The sequence below is a fragment of the Danio rerio genome, chromosome 8, assembly GCF_049306965.1.
Source record: "Danio rerio strain Tuebingen ecotype United States chromosome 8, GRCz12tu, whole genome shotgun sequence".
Lineage (NCBI taxonomy): Eukaryota > Metazoa > Chordata > Actinopteri > Cypriniformes > Danionidae > Danio > Danio rerio.
The window spans coordinates 45,537,039-45,559,490 of NC_133183.1; the positions used below are offsets into that span (position 1 = coordinate 45,537,039).

The following is a 22,452-nucleotide window of genomic DNA, read 5'->3' on the forward strand; positions in this document are numbered from 1 at the left end:
GTGGGACTCTTCAGCGGGCAGTGCGGAGGTATACTACCAATGCCAATCGTCACTGCCAGCCGAATCCCACTTACCAACTAGGGGATAAGGTATGGCTTTCCACCAGGGACATTCGCCTCTGTCTGCCCAGAAAGCTGAGACCTCGCTACATAGGATCTGTCACCGTGCACTCCCAGATCAGTCCCATCACTTACTGTCTCAACCTTCTGATGTTTCCTAGATCGAACTGTGTGAGAGATTGCTAACATCAGATGTTTACCTTATGAGCTGTTAATGAGATCACTAACAGCCTTGACACCACTCTCCTGCTTCCTCACTTTGATTCAGTGACTTGTTTTAAATAAACCCCATAAAAGATAACCATCCTTGTCTTCCTTGCCTACCAATGTGACATATGTATGTTTACAAATGCTTTAATAACTCAACTTCATCCAGTTTGGGACCCAATCTAAAGGACTATTTATGCTTTGTAAACCTTTTATAAATGACAATTTAAGGCTCAGTGTCAAATGAACAATAAATGCTTGCAATCGTATCTAAAAAGTAAAATTACTGTAAACTTTAAACCTTGCCAAATAACAGGAGTTTCAAAATTCAGTTAGAAACAAATACAATAAATAAAACTGAATAAAACAAAACCAATATATTAATTTAACAATATATTATGCTACAACATTTCAGTTATTTATCGAGGATTAAACTCTACAGTATTTTTATTTTACATAAGATTGCAAAGGTTGTTTTAATTAGATTTTTCTTTTCATAACATTTCACTGTGTATCTTTAAATGAATAGAAGAATAAATTTATTTTAATGTTTTTTTTTTCCTGTTTAGAATATAACAGCCTTTAATTATGATTTATATGGCATTTATAAAACAAATAGTCCTCACTTTAGGTTACAAAACTGGAAGTTTTAAGACTTTATAAAGCATTTATTAACATACAAATTAACTATAAGTATATGCCTGAATAATAAGATATATAAAAGTTAATTTAATTAGTTTATTAATCATTTACTTATGCATTTTAATTAATTTTAAAATAGCACCAACTATTTTTAAATAAGCAGTTTGTAAATAATGCAATACTTTAAATTAATCATTGACAAAATATGAAAATACAATCATTAAGCACATTATATATGTGCTTATAAATCAAGAATAGAGCATTTGTATCTGCAGTTAAAAACTGCTTACTAATGTTTATTAATGTAGAGTTAATACATAACAGATAATAAATTAACTAATTGTTAATGCTTAATAAATAGTTCGTAGTGAGTAGTTTTTTTAGAAAGTTTTACCGCCTTTTATTGGTGTTCTTACTAGGGGCCAAGCACAGAAAGGGGGGAGGCAACTAATCTTTTTATTGCCATTCTTCTTATTAGAGGACAAGCAGCGAAGTTGCAGAAGCACCTATATTGTTTTTGTTCGCATTATTTTTATTAGGGACCAAACAGCGAAAACACCATTTGTTATTGTTTTCATTAGGTGCCAAGCAATGAAGGTGTGTAGGCACCTATTGTATCATTTCCGGTTCTTTTTACTATTAAGGGGCAAGCAGCAAAGCTGGGAAGGAACCTGTTGTAATTGTTCTGGTTCCTATTCTTCTTCTGCAGCAATTTGCAATCTGCAGCCCATAAAAGCGTTTGCTCAAAAGTTATAAAACTTGGTACAATGATAAAAGACAGCCTCGATATAAACCACGGAAAATTTAGACATCAAATTTTAGGACATCAAATTTTATTGACACAAAATTTTTACGCTAACGACACCATAAAAATTTGGTAACAGCACCACCTATAGGTGAAGAGTAATAAGACATTTATTAGCCATTAATAATGAAACGTTCAAATTCAATAATAACTTTTGACTGCATATGCTTATTTTGACAAAATTGGTCTCAAATTAATCTTTGGGTCATGCTGACAACACAGACACCAATTATACCATCATCTGCAAAATTTCTGTCTGCCATTTTGATTGTTTTAAGAAATTTTTTAACTTCTCAACCGTAAATCCAATTTTCACCTCATTTAAAGAGTATACTAAAAAAAGTTAAAGAATTTGTGTCAATAGGCGTTAAGTTTTTTTTTTTTTTTTTCACTGGACCAATGGCAAATCTGAGATTGTAACTGTACAATGCTTCAATATATTGACAATAAACTTGATGTGTCACACTGACCGCACCATATAAATTTGGTTATAAACAGTTATAAACCAATATATATTTGACAATCGTTGTTTTTAAGATTTTCTGACATTTTAAGTAAAATAGACTTCAAATGTCTAATTCTTCTGTTTCTTCCACTGGATTTGAATGGCAGCCCATTTAGCTGTATGTGGTAAAGTTGTATAATTTGGCACAATGATAGGACAGTGTAAACATAAAACACAGCAAACCTGAAATCTCTATCTCAAACTCTGTAGCTCCACCATTAGTCTTACAAATCTTTATAACTATTGAACTGAATGGACTACAATCAAAATTCTTTTCTCTCTGATTCCTTGGGTCAAACGCACCCTGTGATCTCATGATAATCTTTTTCGGGCTCTAAATGCATATGATTGACTAGATTTTATTCTTTCACATGATAAACAAACAAAACTCAAAAAATGAAATAATCTTCTCCTGCACTATATACAACGTGCGCATGTGCGAATCAATGAATCACTTAGTTCATTCGCTCTTTTGTCACACAACGGGAAAGAAAGCACAAGAGAGGAGTGATGATTTGAAGTGCATCTTTTATCATTACTTGTTGGTCGCAGGATAAAAGCTTCTGCTAAATGAGTAAATGTAAATGCTCAATGATCTTTTTTTATACAAATATTAGACCAATACACAGTCTGCAAAAAATTAAACAAATTACAAATCACTTGTAATTGTAAAATTTGATAAATTTATCATATCATAGCTTAGTGTTTGTTTTTTGATAGCAAGGCAGCAAATAGACAAACAATATATATATTTTTAAAACTATGGTTCCATCATTTGTAGACTAAAAAATAAAACCACATATCCACCAGAAAAAAAAGTAACAACAACTTAGTGACAATAGGAAAGACCGTTTTTATTTCTAAGAAAATGCTTTTTAGGTACACAGTTTGATGATTTTATGAAAAGTCTCAAATATGTTCCATGATGCAACAAAAAATCAGCTTTACATAAATATTACTGACTGAGGTTCTCATTGCAGTGTACAGTGGAGCAGTTTAAGATCAGAAATGCACATAATAATAATATAACAATATTAATAGTAATTATAATATTATAATAATTAATGATTATGATGCACCCGGCTTTAAAGAGGATTTGGAACCATTTACTAATTTCTACACCAAATTCTGCTGTAGTGTCAAGTCAAGTAAGAAAAACAAATGACTGAGGAGATAAACAGATCAAATCTCATTCCGGCTCTAAACGCATATGATTGGCTTGCCTTTCTGTGATGAATAAATGACTCAAACTTAATAAAGAACTCGAGAGATGAACGGATCAAATCTCTTTCTGTCTCTAAACGCAAACGATTGGCTTCTGCCTTTTCGTGATGAACGACTCAAAAGACTTGAAAAATGAACGATACCACCTGCACAAATGTGCGCTCACACGGATGAGCAAATTACTCCCTGAGAGGACTTGTAGTTCCTGAGTCATGTTAAAGATTGCTTCAAAATGAACGAACCGTTCAAGAACGACCCATCACTCCCTACCAAGCTTGTTGCTCATGGCTTCTGGACTGCTTTGCTTATTTTGACTCAGGACTGGTTGGCCCCTTAATTGCTGCTTGCAGCTATATTTAGGGGCTGAGCACTGAAGGTGCACAGGCACCTATTATATCCGGTCTGGTTCTTATCATTATTCTACTTCTTCCGCTCTGGGAGTCAATGGCAGTTCACTGATAGAGGACAGTCTGATTTTAGACCAAGACAAATTTGTATTCTCTTACTCAAACTCTCTAGCGCCACCATCATTCCAAAATTTCACTTATGTTAAGTTCTAAAGCAAAGAACCTTTATGATAAATAACAGAATTGTCAATCAGCATGCTTAAAGGAACACAGTAAGATAAAGGTGTACACGTTTTCTCACTTAAACTGCTTATTATAATACATTTGCTAAAATGTTTACAGACACTGTCAAGAACTACTATTGTGTCAACGGCAAAGGTTATATCATGCTATGCAGCATACTGTGCAGTAGGTCATAGCCACAGGTAAGAACAAGGGGCTGCACATATATTTTCTCTTTAAAAGACACTGTGACCTATGCAGCTTTCGGTCTTTTCAAATGTATTTATTCTTTTTAAAACTAAAAGGGCTTTTTGTAAGTAAACAAAAAGAAGATAAATTTTTTCAAATGAGTTAACGACAAGAATTCAACTTAATGGAATATTTCCTATAGCCATAGTAAATCACACAATAAATGTAGTGTTTTTTAGTGTTGTTTTTATTTTAGAAGTTCATTAATAAAGAAATAAAGAAACATATTTTTTATCTACATAAATTATTTTCTTCTTGGCTATGACTACATATATATAATATATGTAGTTTATATATATATATATACATATATATATATATATACATACACACATACAAGTGTGTATGTATATATATATATATATATATATATATATATATATATATATATATATATATATATATGTGTGTGTGTGTGTGTGTGTGTGTGTGTGTGTGTGTGTGTGTATTCGGTTCTTGTCACAGTTCAGTACATGTGTGCACTGAGCAGTTAATGCGTTGTTTTAATTTTACAGCAAAGAGAGTGTTTTGCTATCTGACTTGGATATGTGATTCCTGTGATACCTGTTGCAGGCTGATGCTCTCCCTCTCTTGCCATCTCTCACTTTTCTGCTTTCGCTTCACTTTTGCCAACTTGCATGCTTAAGGTTTTATCAATTTAAATATTCCAGCACAAGATGCAACAAACTCTGTTCTGCATTCTGCTTACAAATGCTTTTTGTTAAATCAACATATAGGCAGAATACATGTAACAATGTCAGAATAGCCATATATAACTGTCGGATATGAATCTAAAGTGAAAGGACACATTCACAGAAGAATTTTAAAATGACATCAGCAACAGTTAATGCACTGTCATCATTACAATTAATTAAGAACAAAAAAGTCAAATAAAATATAAGACTGAAATTATAATACATGGCCTTTTTTAAATCCTCTAAACAGGTAATGTAATTTATGCTGATGTATGGTATTTCTCAGTAGTACAAAAGGGGAATTGCTTCAATTGTGGGTAAAACGTGTTTTACAAGGTTAATTAAAAAAAGATGCATGCATACATTTACAGAAAAAAAACATTGGGAAAACAAAGCAAACGTAAGACATTTGAACAAAGACTTCTTTTTGTAATTCTATATAACATTAGTTATGCAAACTTGCATTTACTGAAAGCACAGAAAACTTATAATCATGCTGTTTAAAGTAATGAGCACAAAATTAATATAAAGTGGCTGGACTATCCAGTCCACAACACATGACTCATCTGAGCTATTACCATTTATACATCTTTTTCATAAATAAAAGCCTATGCCATCTTAAACCACATCGTTCATAAATAAAAATATAAAGACCCCCTTAACATTGAGCAGAAGTGGATTGGTCAAAGACGTTCTCTATTAATGTATAATTCAAATTTGTGTTGTGTAGTAATATTAGTAGCACTAAACATTTCATCTCTTTTCTGACCTTTATTAAAACACAATATACATTTCTTTACTTTTTTCCTAGGATACTGCAGCAGGGATATACTACATAGTAACATATGGCCACTGAGATTATATTAATTTCTACACTAAAAGTTTTTATTTGTAATTCATGAATTTTTTTGACTGATCAAATCCAAGTTTTAAAAAATAGCCACAAATATTATGTCTTTAACAATTCAATTTATTCAATAGCACCAGTTAAGTGAATAGAGGACTTATTATTCTTAACAAAACCTTAAATAAAATAGTAGTCTAACTTTTAATCTGCATGATGAATCAAAAAAAAAAAAAAAGACAAGTAGACAAAGGGGAAATGGTTGAAATGGACACTGTCATGGGTGTGAAAAACTATTGTGAAGTTCACCTAAATGCTATAAATCGTCTCTGATCTACCCACATACATGCTGTAATGTTCCTTGTTAATTTAAAATAAATCTTCTAGGATTTCAAAGAGAGTTGTTTGTGAATTGGAGAGATAAAATACACAAATACGGATTTATTGGAATGTATCAGAAGATTTATCACAAGGGCTTGGTAAAAAATAACATTTAAAATATGTTTCAGTCATTTATTTTGTCTACCACAACTAAATCCTGTGCTTCAGCTGATTCTTCATGGTTACACTAACATCTTTCTGTGGTTATATGTAGGTTTCACAACACCTATTCTTCCATTTATGCAACTTATGGGTGTTTACAATTACACACATGCAAGTATACAAAAACAGATGAGCCTGAAAAGAAGAAACTCTCAATAGTGAGACAAACCTGACACGGCATTTTTAATCTAATCGCAGTGGTTTTCCTGGGCTAAATGGCAGGTCATTAACATTAGTTCAAGGCTCATGGCTTTGAAGTACTAATTGTACCTTGTACTTCAGTCAGCTATTGATTTTACTGCAGTCGTAATGGTCAGTAGACAAACCTGTGTTATGGTTTATAGTTGGCCATTTGCTTACAGATGTTTGCATTTAATGTGTAGAGATTGGTTTTCATAACTTTTGTCATCATTTGTGAAACTTGTGGAAAAGTCAGAAATGCTGCTTCAACATTTAGTAAGTCTACCGAATCTTCCACCTATTCTTCTCTGGACCCAAAGCGAAAAAAAAAAAGGTACAAAATTTGGCATCCTTGCTTTGGTCACAAAATACTGACATGTATGATTTGCTGTTTATTACTGATCTCAGTCACACCACAATGAAAGTTTCTGTCAACACACAAAGACAGAGACACAGAAAGACACACACACATACACACACACACACAAATACACATATACACGCACGCACGCACGCACGCACGCACACACACACACACGCACACACACACACGCACACACACACACACACACACACACACACACACACACACAAAGATAAAGGTAGGTTTGTTGTAGTTCTGGCATTGAGAAACCTTAAGATGTAGTCCCATATTTGAGGCTCCCGACTGGAATATAAATTAGCAGAACGTGAGCCACAGATGAGGCTGGAAATGTTCCTTTAGCCCTTTAGAGAACATGTTCTACAGCACAGCTGCTGAAGAACTTTCCTCTGGCACAGATTGTTCTTTTTCACTAGCACACAGAAACTTCCCTCAGCCCACGATTCTTCATTTGCTTTCCAGAGATCAGGGAAAAAAGAAAACAGAAAAAAACAGTAGCAGAGAGACAATTGGCCAGCAGACAGAAAGTGATGTAGATTGTGTCAAGGTGACAGGCAAATGTTGTTTTGTTGGTTTATTTATTTATTTTTTAAATCCAGTTGATTGGTCGAAGAAGGAGAAAATCCAGGTGTGATTGGAATCCAGGATGGAAAGATTTGAGGGAAAGATCATCGGGAAGAAAATGAGAATAAACATTTAGAAAGTGAACAAAAATACAATTTTACAGTGTCAAAGGGTGACAGAAATACACATGTTTCACGGTAAATAAGAAAAAAAAAAAAAAAAAAAAAAAAAAAAATATATATATATATATATATATATATATATATATATATATATATATATATATATATATATTATTGTGACCAGTGTATTAGCCTTTACTGAATATATATATATATATATATATATATATATATATATATATATATATATATATATAGGAAAGAAAACAAAATTTAGACACTAGCACACACAAACATACTGTACTCACCATCTTTGCAGACGGTGCTGATGACACACACACCATTTTCCAGGTTATAGCCATTCACGCAGCTGCTGCAGTTTCTGTCCCCTGGCCCTGAACAGGCATAGCAGGTGGGATTACACCTAGATACACAATCACAGCAGTGCAGAGGAAAATATGTCATTAGTTTGTGTGTAAACACTTTCTTGAATGCCACATTTAGAAGTGAAATACTTACTTTTGGCAGGACTTTTGAACATCTCCATTGTCAGCTGTTTGTTCTGCCAAGTAATATCCCACACTGCAGCTGGAGACACAACGCCATTCCTCAAAGTAAAAGCCTAGAGCACACTCATTGCATGCTTCCAAGCCAGTTCCTGAGTACAGAAAATTCCATAATCTTCCCAAAATAATCTGATATACACTTTTCAATGCACACAAAGAAAATTAATTTTGAAACTTTTCTTCTGAGAATGCTAGGAAGACCATTGGTACTAGTGTATTAGTAAAAAAAAAAATCCAGAGATAAAAAAAGCTAAATTATCTGCAAATGTGGTAAAATAATCTTGTCTAAAGGAAATGGAACAATTTTTTAACCTACCCCATTGCTATTTTGCTAGTTTTAAGGAAAAACTCATTTAATTTTTTACATATTATCAAAACAAGACAATATTTATGGAATGAATTTAATTACAATCATGTGCTTGAATAATGCAATAATTTCTTATGACAGATTTCTAGTTGAAAACCTACTCCCATAAGTAAAGTTGTGCAAATATTTGAAATTAACTGGAGATCATGATTTATCAAAAGCTGTGATTCTCATGCACATCTCGATATGGAAACATAGCTCTGTGATCATAGTAAATCTTTATTTGACTGTTTTTAATAATTCAGTGTAAATAATAAACAAACATGGAATCATCTTACAAAATGACTTATTACTTACAGGGTGAGTTAGGAGTAAAACTATGTTAAAAACCATGTAAACTAATAAAGTGGATGCACATCAGTATGTTTTTTATATCATACCTTCATAGCAAACTAATGGTCAGAAAGGCATGGTTAAAAATAGGCTGAAGCTGTTAAGCTGATCTCAACAGAGAAGGACCGCCACTCAAAAACAAGCAGTTGTCCAGAAATTGATGAAAAACCATACCAAAAATTTTTTTTTCTTCCTTCTAGAACTTCCTTTCTTTATTTTTTTGAATCCAAAGAATTAAATAAGCAATTATATATTTAATATGCCCAAAAGTCTGAAACCTCTATTTTACCCATTTATTTACTCGATGACAATAATAATAATAATAATAATAACAATAATAATAATGATAATGATAATATAAACAATAATGAGCATTTACCTGCACAGGTGGCACAAGTAGAGTGGCATTTTTCACATGCCCTTCGGTGCCCATTATAATAGGTGCCAGGTTCACAGCTCAGCTGACACTTATTCCCCTGTAGACTATCAGAAAAAAGATAGACAGAAATGAAGAAAAATATGTAAATGAAAAGTGAACTATTCATAGAGATCACAGACCACACCACCACCACTACTACTTCTACAATTACTACTGTGGCCAGAGGAGAACTGGCTGTGTCCAGCTGAGCCTGGTTTTTCTCAATTAGTTTTTTTTCCTTCACTTTCGTCAATTGTTGAAGTTTGTTTCTTGCCAATGTTGCCACTGGCTTGCTTGGTTTGGGACTTATGGAGCTGCGGAGCATTGGATTTGCTCTTCAGTGTTTCAGCTTCCAGCAGTGACAATTATATTATACTGAACTGAACTAAATTGAACTTCAACTGTGAAAACTTAACTAAAGCAGTTTCAATTCACTAGAACTTCATCTATATTAAGCTGCTTTGACACAATCTACATTGTAAAAGCGCTATAGAAATAAATATAAAATAAATATACAGATTGACCTAATTTTAAAATGTTCCAGACAAACCTATTTGTTTTTCCAACCTGTTAATCAAGATGCAGTAATTGTAACATACAGTCCTAAGGTGAAATTTCATTGTAACTCTAAAAAGGTTCTTGTTTTTTTCTATGTGAGTTTATGACTGGTGCTAGCGAGTTTGCTGGTGAAAGTCACTCAGTGACATCTTATCTACCAAGATCCTTGCCAGAACCAACCTGTTCCATCCTAAAAGACAATCCAAAAAAAAAAAGAACACACCCAAAGACACACACTATTGAAATTGACTCATTATAAATCTTAAAATTCATATTTTTGTTACCTAAGTATTCTCTTGCTTTATTACACTTTGAATTCTTACACCAGTATATGCCCTTTTCAAGACATTAGACTTACTAAGAATGCATGAATTATGTTTTATATATTTCTAAAATTGTCATGTTTGGTGTCATTCTTCTCCATACATAATTCTACAGCTCATGACCTACAGTATAACATAGAATAATAACTTGTATGCTTGGTGTATTTTCAAACCATGAGTTATAGTTTAGTCTGTTTAGTCTTTTAAATGACTGTTAAACCCCAACATCATCGCAGATGTTTCCTAACACCATGGGAGACCCTTTTTCTGTACACGCAGGACTTGGCTGAGGTTGTTTTTTTATTTTGTGCCAAAATGTAACTTGGTTAAAAGCCTGCATCGCGCATATCCCCCTATCTGCTCAGCAAACTCCATGCAAACAACAAAGTAACTCTTAAGAGACTTCATCTAACAAGCACAACACGAGAAACAAAGACCCACTAAATACAAGTATTTAGTTGTGCATTTATGCTGAGGCCTCTTAAGGTGTTTACATACTTATTGGTTCTTAATAGTTGTGCAAGAGTTAGATTTGCCTTTTTATCTAAAATCTCTATTTTCCTTGCTTTTCTGTCTTGTTTTTGTTATGTTTTGTACGTTTGTTTGTTATATGTTACACTAGTCAATATATCAAGCTACATGTTGAATTCAATGACTATATACAATATGGACGACGTGACGGTTCCTTTTCCCATTGAATGCTTTGAAGGCAAAACCCCTCATGACGGGCACAAACTGTCGCAAAAGACTGTTGAAATTGGAGCCTGGGCATGCGCAGAAGGATTGCCTGATGAAGGCAGAGGAGGAGCTGCGGAATCAAGCTTCCAACCAAATGCTTGTAGGTCAAATCAACCACGCCCCCCGAACTTCTCACTTGACCGCCGGTATCTGCACTACAACAAAGGGTCGCTAAAGTACATATAAGCACTTCCATTTAAAAACACGTAATACTATACAATTTAAAAACTGTGTGATGTCAGCTGTTATAATTTAATAAAAGCAATACATGTTGAACTGCAGAAAAAAACAATCTTTCATGCACTCTAGCCTGAGTTAGATTAATATGAGCACAAAAAAATTATCTTATAATAGGGTTGTTGGTATTTGTTATCTTCACAGGGGAACAAAATAACACTTGTAAAACATGAATAATAACATATAAACAACACATACATTTTAGAAAGGTTTTGATTTTTAATTAGCAATCAACAGGACCCAAAATATAGCCTACACACCATAGATAACGAATTACCATGCGGGAAAAATCGTGCATTTAAATGATAAATACAGCAAGATTTCTAAATGTCAACAGGATATTTACTCCTGTTGGATATTTAATCCTTATAAATTTGTACAATAAACTTCGCATCATTAATTCATCAACTGATGTCCATCGGCTTCTGAAACATTGCTTATGTAATATTTATCATTTTTTTGCAACTGTATTAATTTAGTTTAATTGATCCCTTAATTATATCTGGCAAAGAGGAATTTACATTCATTTTAATGTTGATTAAATTTTTTTAAAAGCCACCTGTAAATTAAGTATATAAATAATATATAACATTTACAGCTCTATTTGTTATACAAGATTATGCTTCTAGAATATTAATATTTTCATTCATTTATTTATTTTCTTTTTGGCTTAGTCCCTTAATTATTCTGGGGTTGCCACATTGGAATGAACCGCTAACTTATCCAGCATATGTTTAACACAGCGGATGTCCTTCCAGCTGCAAACCATCTCTGGGAAACATTCATACACTCTCATTCACACTCATACACTACGAACAATTTAGCCAAACCAATTCACCTGTACTGCATGTCTTCTTAATCCAGGAGGATTAAAACTGATACATTACCATTATCCGAATTTAATCTCAGATCGTTTACTACTTTTTGTTATGTTGTTTCAGTTTTTTTTTAAGTTTTTTTTTTACTTTGCCTAAACCTGACTGATATTTATCCCAAAATTCTCTGCTCATCTAAAAATGTATTAAGCTGTTGCAATACAACTTTATCTAAAACTTAAAAATGGAAATTTGGTCTGTAAATATTAGAGATGGTGCAATCCAGGTTTGGTTTCTTTAAACGTGGCTTCACAACAGTTTTTTTATTATTTTTTTATTAAAGCATTTGTACAAGTTCCTGTTTACAATCAATTATTTACTTCTTTAAATATATTGTTGGAATAGGGTCAAGGCAGCTAGAAGAGGAATTTCACTGAGATAAAATTTGCACAAAGCTCAGTGGGTAGCACGTTCGCCTCACAGCAAGAAGGCTGCTGGTTCGAGTACCATCTGGACCAGTTTGCATTTCTGTTTGGAGTTTGTATGTTCTTTCCATGTTTCCATGCATGGGTTTTCTCTGGGTGCTCTAGTTTCTTCCACAGTCCAAAGACATAAGGTATCGGTAAACTGAATTAACTAAATTGGCTGTAGAGTATATGTGTGAATTTTGGTTTCCCAGCACTGGGTTGCAGCTGGAAGGGCATCAGCTGTGTAAAACATATGCTGAATGAGTTAAGAATAAAGGAACAAAGCTGAAAGAAAATGAAAGAATGAAAAATTTGCAAATGCTTCTCTTTACTATCCATTTTATGTTGTGGTAACTTCCAATTTCAATCATAAAAAGATTTAATCTTCATACATACTTAAAGATGGCTGGTCAAGAAATTATTAAACAACCTATGGTAAAGAATTGCCTTCTAGGATTATCACGGATTTTATTAATAAACTTTGAGTAAAAAGACTGTCCTTCCATAAATTTTTTTTGCATATCTGTAGATGTTAAACAGCAAAATCTTATGATGAACGGTTAATACAGTTTTCAGTTTTCCTTTTCAGCTGACAAATTAGATCAATGGTGGTAATAGTGGGATAGCTATTCATAAAAGAGCACAAAGGGAAAAGACCTTTCATCTACATTCTTAGTCTGTTAAAGAGGAATAGGCATCTGAGGGGCTCCCAAGTATCTAGAGCGAGCCGGGCCCATCTCATTCCAGGAGAGGCATTCCTTTTGAGTCAATTTCTCAATGTGCAGTGGCTCAGATACCTTCAAGAGCTATGGGTGTTACATGACTCAATTCTGCAGACAGGTCAACCTGCAGCAGGGACTTAAAAAAACACCACAATCACACAAATGGAGCACCCGACTCCTGCACTGTGCAGAGTATCCAGTAGATCAATATTAGTTCAGCATGCTGACACACTAACCATCCCTAATCAGCAGAGCCTGTCATGTTGACAAAGATGCCGAATCTTGCACTACAATTGGGGGACAACATTGAAAGCTGTCTTGTGGCAATTTGAGCAGCTAGCCTCTCAAGGAGAGGAGTAGAGCTATTAGTTGGTGCCATTGCTAATGGGACAAGATATACCTTATATAGGCATACTTAGTGATGGATGAGGATCAAGTACTGTAGATGGCTATGACCACCTGAAAGTTTAGCTTCTGCAGAAGTTTAACATTACCATCAGCAATTGCAAGAAATGACCAGAGGGGGAAACCTCCAACAGAAGCATCGAATTGTCTGCAGAACAGAGGCCAGGCCAGATATTCACATCAAGGAGATGGTTGGAGAACTGCTGAACTCGGAGCAGTTGCTTTGAGTGCCCCCATATGACAGTCAAACCTGGGTCAAGGAATACAAGCTGACCTCAGGTCTTGAAGCCACTAAACAGGCTCAGCAGTTCTCAGCCATCTAAACTACACCAAACATGCAACATCAAACATGCTCATGAGTCTAAACTGAACAACAACCCACAATACTATGCCAGATATACATGGTATATAATTGGTCAAGAGCTTATTTGTTTCTTATGAAAGCAGCCAGGCCACAAAGCTTCAGTATTTTGTTTATGGACAATCTATGAAAGCTTTACTATTTATTAGCAATAAAATAATGAAAACTATGCTTCTACAACTGACACATAATGCCAATAAAGGGATATAAAAAGGTATAATTAGGCAACAGCAGTGGTGGACAAACTGCCAGCTGATATTATTTTAGGGAGAGAAAAATTTGAGGCCAAAATACTGATACACATCTGATGTGGAAAGGGCCCAAACTAAAGACGGTATCCAGTCTTTGCCTGACTGAGACAGTATTCTGTTGCAGGGCGGCACAAAGGCCCAAAGAAAGACATGCTGACAATGATTCCTAATTTGAATAACATGAATATGAATAGACTGTCTGCTTTGTAACTTAAAATGTTGTAACTCAACTGTAAAACAAACATTGTCAGTTTATGTACAGATTTGGCTACTGGGATGTGCGTTTCTTTACGTGTCATCCTGCAATTTGTCACATGATGTGCTACACATTTGTGCTGTACACAATATCCACCAGGTGGCGCAAGGAATTATATTATTTCCAAAATATATTTAACATTTAAATATAATAATTTCAAAAACCAACTAAAGTTGAAATTCCCTTAGTTATAAACATAGTTTGTTGATTTGGTGCATCCCAAAACCATCGTTCCAACAAACATTTGCAAACTGCGTCGCAAACTTTTGCAACTTTTTCTCTAAAGCTGTAGCTCCTGGTTGAGTAAGTCCTACTATTTGGTGCGATGTCATAGTAGTAACTGTACCTGACAAATGTTTACATTATCCAAGATTTTAACATTTCAGTTGAAGGAGTACATACTAAACTATCAGAAAAATATATTGGTCCAGCTCAGGATATTACGGTTTAAATTTATTACAGAATTTTCACATGTGACCAGGTCAAATGTCCCCCATGTTACAGCACATTCCCATATATTTTAAAAGGTGATAAATTAAATAAATAGTAAAATAAATAGTTACTGCAATTTTTACATTTTCTTAGGGCTAAAATGTCTATCACTTTACCCAGCAATAGTATTTTGTAAAAGGTATTACTAAATAAGACTTATCCTAAAAAGACATGTTATGATTTATGGCACATCGTAAATTTTATGTATTTAATTTAGTATAAAAAAAGATGCAATTAAGTCCCGTTTTTAATTGACCTAACTAAATGATCTAGTATCATGATCTCCATAAGAAAAAACTATTATTATTATTAATATTGTTGTTGTTGTTTTGTTGTTTGGGAAACATAAAATGGCATTCAAATTTATTATAAAAAATATTGTATTTTATGGCAACGTAGTGGCGCAGTGGGTAGCACGTTCGCCTAACAGCAAGAAAGTCGCTGGGTTGCTGGTTCGATTCTCGGCTCAGTTGGCGTTTCTGTGTGGAGTTTGCATGTTCTCCCTGTGTTCGCGTGGGTTTCCTTCGGGTGCTCCGGTTTCCCCCACAGTCCAGACATGCAGTACAGGTGAATTGGGTAGGCTAAATTGTCCGTAGTGTATGAGTGTGTGTGTGTATGTGTGGATGTTTCCCAGAGATGGGTTGCGGCTGGAAGGGGATCCGCTGCATAAGTTATCTGCTGGATAAGTTGGCGGTTCAATCCGCTGAGGCGACCCCGGATTAATAAAGGGACTAAGCCGACAAGAAAATGAATGAAATTTTATTTTATCAAAATAAATTGTTTAATAGTGAAAGTAAATGCATTTATAATGTAAAAAAAAAAAAGAAGAAAAAAAAACATTGCAAATAAAACTATTATGTTAAATGTAAAATTTTATTTTTGTTTGATGTGTTTATTATTGTTTTCTTGATGTGCCCTGTATCACCCCTGCTTTTCTGCAGCAGACAAGGGGGCCAAACATTGAAAGGAGTGGGGGCGAGGTGAACTGAACAGGAGTGGCGTTACTACTTATAAATGAACAATTGGCTACATGATAGCGAAAGTAAGAACATGTTTATTAACTGTATTTCTCAAAATTACAAACATATATATTGTGAGAATTCCTGAGAATCATGTGACTAGAGGAGCAGTCAGGGGGCAATTTCATGGGTATTACAACAAAAAAGGGGGGTGGGGGTATTGCTATTTAAAAAAAAAAAAGCATTTGGTGAGATGTATTATATATATGATAATACAAGATCAATAAAAGATAATATTTATTAGATAAAGTAATATTTGTAACTGAACATGAGCGTATATGACTTGGAACATGACAATTCAGCTACTTCAGCTCAAAACAGAGTAATTATATTAAATTTAATTTAATTTAGAATACATATCACTGTGTTCTATGATGGAAATTGCATAATTCTATCAGACAAGCTTTAAGGATTTTTTTAATTGTATTTTTAAATATTCTGTACCATATAATGGCTTGAGGACTCAAATGGCACTGAGCTGTACAAATGACATATATTAAATGTAAAAATAAAAAAAATTGAATTGTTAAATTCTTATTTAATAAATATTTATTTATTACTTTCTGAAGGATCATGTGAATCTAAAGACTAAGTAATGAAGCTGAAAATTCATCATTAAAACCATTGAAAGAAATTATTAAATTAAATTATAAACTACTTTAGACTATTTACTTTATGATCATAAATGATGGCAAATTCCACATAATGACAAAATATGTTATCTTGAGTAACTTTTATATCTAAATATAGGCCTACCATTCGGTACAAATAAGCTACATATGGGATAATCAATACCTTGCCGTGAAGTGTGTTAAAATGCAAGCCGTTGATATCCAAATTAAATTAATTATGAACCTTATCTTTGCAATCTGCCAAAAAAAAAAAAAAAAAATACACCTGAGGAAAAATAATAGGTTCAAAAGTCCAGACTTACTTTTAATTACACACAAGATGAATTACATATCACATTTTAACAACAGAGATGCAAGAGATGAGATCCAGTGACAGATCCTGAGATGGTCTGGCCGATATAAAGCTTTTCTTGGTGGAGAGCTGTTCACTGAGCTGCCACTGACCACCTGAAGCTCAGACTCTGAAATCTTTTAAAATGCGCTATCCTCATACATAAAACTTCCGATTTGACTTTAAAAATAACTTTAATATTGCTTTAAAAACTTTAACTTTATTTTGTGGCATAATTGATTTTTCTAATTTTGTATTAGCCCCTCATTTAAATGTTTTTTTTTTGTAGACAGAAAAAGGAAATTTTCACAGTATAATAATCTCAAGTATAATAGTATAATATAATTTTCACAGTATACTAATCTTACAGATAATATTTTTCTTCTGGAGAGGGTCTTATTTGTTTTATTTCGGCTAGAATAAAAGCAGTATTTAATTTTTTTAGAAACCATGTTAAGGTCAAAATTATTAGCCCCTTTATATTTATTTTTTTCAATAGTAAACATAACAAACCTTTGTTATACAATAACTTGCCCAATTACCCTAATCTGCCTAGTTAACCTAGTTTAGCCTTTAAATGTCACTGTATAAAACTGTATTTAAGCTGTATAAAAGGAACTAATTGTGCATTTCAACTAAAATAATGCACACCCTCCAGCATACCAGAATCAAGAATTTCAACAGACCATGGAATATTGTCAAATAACCCAAATAATCTAAATATTTTACACTGAAACAGGATTTAAGTACAAACCTTGGATCAAAATATAAACAAAGTAGGATGCACTTTTTAACTGTTTAACAATGAAAAAAGTTGCACAGAAAAAGATGCTTATATTCTTTTTTGCTGAGCCAGACATTTCTCTGTAGAGATATTGTATAACTATTAGCCTATTGCAATTTATGTTTTGAATGTTGTTTGTGGCATATTCAATTAGTTTGTCATGGGGCAAGTTCCTGAAAAGCATCACAAATAAGGGGCCGGGTACATATGACTTTATGACAGTGCATTACTTAAGTAGGCTTCTTCTACATTCAGACATAGTCATATGTTATGTTTTGAACTGCACAACAAATATGGATGCAACAATCATAGATTTTGGTTGTATGATTCTGAAATTTTGGTTGATGTATTCTGAAGAATAATCATGCTTTCACGGTAATCACATCTAAGATAAATTTAAGCTTTATATTGGGTAAGTATTTAAATGAACTGTTGTTTTCATATGCGTCCATAAATAAATAATTATTTTAATAATTTATTTTAAATCATTTAACATATCTTTTGTTTACATTGCACTGAAAGACACGCACAACTCTCACCGATACGGTGTGAGATGTTTTTTACTCAGTGCATCTGGAATGTGTGAGCGCATCGCTCCGCTTGAGCATGCATGTGGACATATATTCTAATATTAGAAACAACAAACTTACGCGCGGAAAAAATGCGATATGTAAACGGCCCGCTGCTATAATTATTCCAGTGTGTGTGCATATTAGTATTGGTATAAGCTTGGAACTTTAAACAAGCACACAGTTGGCGTACCTTTGTTTAGTTTAACACAGTTTTTGCTTTCAGGTTGTATGAAACAACTGGAGATATGAAGGATGTGGCAATTCAAGTGTGCAGAACAAGACAACTTTTGTTATTAATATTATTTAATCTGCAATGAGCATGCCATATGATAATACAAAAAAATCTGTTTTCTCATGCAACTGTTTTTTGTGTCTTCTTTGCGTATTATTTTCACTTCAAATGTGGTTAGAGATTAGTTAATAAATGATTACTAAGGACATTTTAAAAACCCAAAATATTCTAAAACAGCTGTACAAAAGACATTTTATTTTATGAGGTTAATTAATTTTAAGGAAATGTACATTATGTAATATAACAACAATCATTGTTATTTTATCCAGAACCAAATGATTATAGTTAAAGTACAGTGCTTTATTTAGAGTCATATGGATTACATTTATGCTGACAACATTAAGTTATTGCATAAATAAAATCTTTTAGTGATCTACATCTCATATTTTAAGTAATCTTTTCACTCATGTTTTAAGAATCAACACAGCTTGGACAACTTTCTAAACAAACAAACAAAAAAAAAACCACTTTCTTCAAAGGTGATCTGTAGAAGGAACAAAAACATCTTGGAAGATATTAGGTTGAGTAATCAATAGAAAATATTCACCTATTTGAAAAGACTGGCTGGAGTTTTCAATACTTCTTAGCCACTAACTGAGTTATTGTTTTAAAGTTTTCTTTTATGAGGAGTTTAGTTTTTTGTAATGCTTATAATGTATAAATGAGCAATATTACACAAATAGCAGTGCGCTATGGCTGTATATCAACAGTGGTGCGAGCCGTGCATTGCCTTAGTGTCTCATCAGTGATTATATACAGCCATATCACACTTCTACGAGTGTGATGTTGTGTTAATACAACAAGAGTGACAACACAGGGAGTCTCAAAAATCCTTTTGTATGAGGAACTACTTTCTTTCTTTCTTTCTTCCATTCCTTCACATCTCTAGCTGTACAGCAGAAAACGTTGCTACTTCACCAATGTCACGCTAGAGCTAAACTGTAAAACAATAAAATTTATCAAATGAAGAGTGCAGCTAACTCGAAATTTACTGGAAGTTAATTTTACTCATTTGAAAAGAGTTTTGAACTCAATGTTGAAGTTACTGAATTAAATGATTAATTAAGTGTTAATTGAGCATTAATGATGAACACCTTGTGTTTGCAAGCAGAATTACTGAAGAGAAACACAAAACTACAGCTGACTTCAGTCAAAGCTGAAGGAGAAATAGGAGAAATAAAACACATTCAATCTTTTAAAATCTTAACAGAGTATCATTAAACAACTCCACAAACAGTATCAATAGCTTCACTTATTACTAACCTGCTTGACTTTATTTCTGTCAGATGCCTACAAAAGCCCTTTGCAATATTCACTGGAGAAAAAAATATTGTTAGACATAACCATTGATGAGAACAGCAGTTGCTTTTTTAACGCTCTTTGACTTCAGTTGAAGTGTTAGTTCCTCTTTGAATGTTGTAATTTTGATTTATGATAAAAGAAAGAAGAAGGAACTAAATTGCAGAAACATAATTTATATTGTTATTTAATTTATAATGAAGTTGATGATATGGTATTGAATGTAAAGTATTGAATAAAGTAGATGCTTAACTATACTTTATTAAGGGCTTTCCAAACATACATAGATGTTTTCTTCACATCAGAACAAATTAAGAGATAGACACATCAAGAATTAGAGTATAAGTCTCATTATTCCAAGTTGCAGTGTATGCTGCAGACTTTGATTCTTGATGTCGGTTTGTTTAAGATGTTCAGTTGTTCAATGTATTTCAAACTCTGCTGGGTTACCTTCAGTACGACAACAGGGGAATTATTATCATTGAAAATATTTTAACTATAACCTGAAGTGAACAATAACATACATTCCTTTTCAGGAAGAGAAGTTCAATGCTATGTGGAAACTTCCACTTTGGGTATTTCGTCAGAGTCCAATCATTAGAAAAAGTATACAAATGGGCCAATGAAATGCCAATGAGTTGGCAGCGTCAGCATACACAGCTGTTGCTACTTACAATCAATTTGGAATAAAAGTGCAGTGCGTGCCAAGCTGAGCATCCTTTTTCACTTCAAATCCTTTCACATAGCTTCTGAGAGAGTCAATGAGAATTCCTTCAGCTGAGAGCGATCTCCTGGTCCAGAGTTTTTGATACGCGGCGGCAGATGGTCAAGGTGGGTTTCTCCCTTACCCAGCGTTCATTGGGTCAGGTCCTCCAGAGCGGTTTGTATTGTTGCAAATTTTTCTAAAAGAGCAACATGGTCGTGCAGCGCGTCTTTCAGCGCGTGCTTTTCTGGATGCGTTTTTTTTTCTTGTGCGAGTAAATCTCTTGCCTTCAGCTCTTCCATGGGACCCCAGCACACCCCGGATCACCACTTTCACTCAGCGCTGCCCCACTGCTGGTAAGTCAGCAATTGTAGCAATGAAGCCATTATCGAGAGAGCTTTGCCTGCCTGGTTAGCTAGAGCCAGCCCTTCACGGTGGCTCATACGCATGATCAGACTTGTCTATTCGATTTACTTCGTGAAACAGCCTCCCAAGTTTACGGGTGTGTATTTCACCAGGGTCAGCCCCCATCCGTCCCTGTCTTTTAAGAGGAGATTGCTGTCCTCCTGGCGAAGGATGCAATCGAACCTGTCTCTCCAGCCGAGATGGAGGGTGGGTTTTACAGTCCATACTTCATTGTACCCAAAAAGAGTAGTGGGTTACAGCCAATCCCAAAGTTCCTACCACAGGGTTGTCCAAACTTTTTGGGCCGAGGGCCAGATGCAAAAAAACAAACGTTGTCGCGGGCCAAATTTTACATACATCACACAGACATGCACATATATATATATATATATATATATATATATATATATATATATATATATATATATATATATATATATATATAAATACAGTTGAAGTCAGAATTGTTAGCCCCCCCTAAATTATTAGCCCCCGTTTATTTTTTCCCCAATTTCTGTTTAACGGAGAGAAGATTTTTTCCACACATTTCTAAACATATTAGTTTTAGTAACTCATTTCTAATAACTGATTTATTTTATCTTTGCCATGACGACAGTAAATAATATTTGACTGGATATTTTTAAGACACTTCTATATAGCTTAAAGTGACATTTAAAGGCTTAACTAGGTTAAGCAAGTTAACTTGTTAAGTTAAGGTAATTAGGCAAGTTATTTTATAACAATGGTTTGTTCTGAAGACTTAAGGGGCTAATAATTTTGACCTTAAAATGATTCATAAAAAAAATTTAAACCGCTTTTTATTCTAGCCAAAATAAAACAAAAGTCTTTCTCCAAAAGAAAAAATATTATCAGACATACTGTAAAAATGTCCTTGCTCTGTTAAACATCATTTGGGAAATATTTAAAAAAGAAGAAATAAATCAAAGAGGGGCTAATAATTCAGACTTCAACTGTGTGTAGATAGATAGATAGATAGATAGATAGATAGATAGATAGATAGATAGATAGATAGATAGATAGATAGATAGATAGATAGATAGATAGATAGATAGACAGACAGACATACCGACAGACAGACAGGCAGACAGACAGGCAGACAGATAGATAGATCATAACAAGAACTGCTGCTTAATTGAATGCATGTAATAGCGACACCTGGTGGTTATTTTTTGAATTACGTTCATTTTTGTATAGCGGGCCAGACTCTATTGATATTTATAAAAAGTCTCGCGGGCCGCCAAAAAATTGATTGCGGGCCGCAGATGACCCGCGGGCCGTAGTTTGGACATGCCTGTCCTACCACATCGTTTAAGGACCAGGTAGTAAGCCTGCAAGCTCCGCCCATGGAGGATGCAGGAGGAGTTTTAGATCATCTTAGCAGCTCTTCATCTTAGCAGCTCTTCATCTGTTATAGTGGTCGGCAGAAGGGAAGTGCCGTATCAAAACAGGATAGTGGATGCCATCTCCCTGATGGTGTTATAATACGCTTGCTGCG

The 22,452-nt window shown here is 33.9% G+C and overlaps 1 protein-coding gene across 4 annotated transcripts in view; it reads right to left on the reverse strand.

Annotated features, from left to right (window-relative positions):
* pcsk5b (proprotein convertase subtilisin/kexin type 5b) overlaps positions 1 to 22,452 on the reverse strand; it is a 252,675-nt gene that overhangs the window by 50,373 nt on the left and 179,850 nt on the right. For 2 of the 4 annotated variants that reach the window (XM_073909583.1, XM_073909584.1), the window contains exons 18-20: positions 9,236 to 9,339; positions 8,110 to 8,248; positions 7,899 to 8,014 (exon numbers count right to left, since the gene is read on the reverse strand). In XM_073909583.1, coding sequence (XP_073765684.1) covers positions 7,899 to 8,014; positions 8,110 to 8,248; positions 9,236 to 9,339 — 359 coding nt within the window. 4 annotated transcript variants of the gene reach the window in all.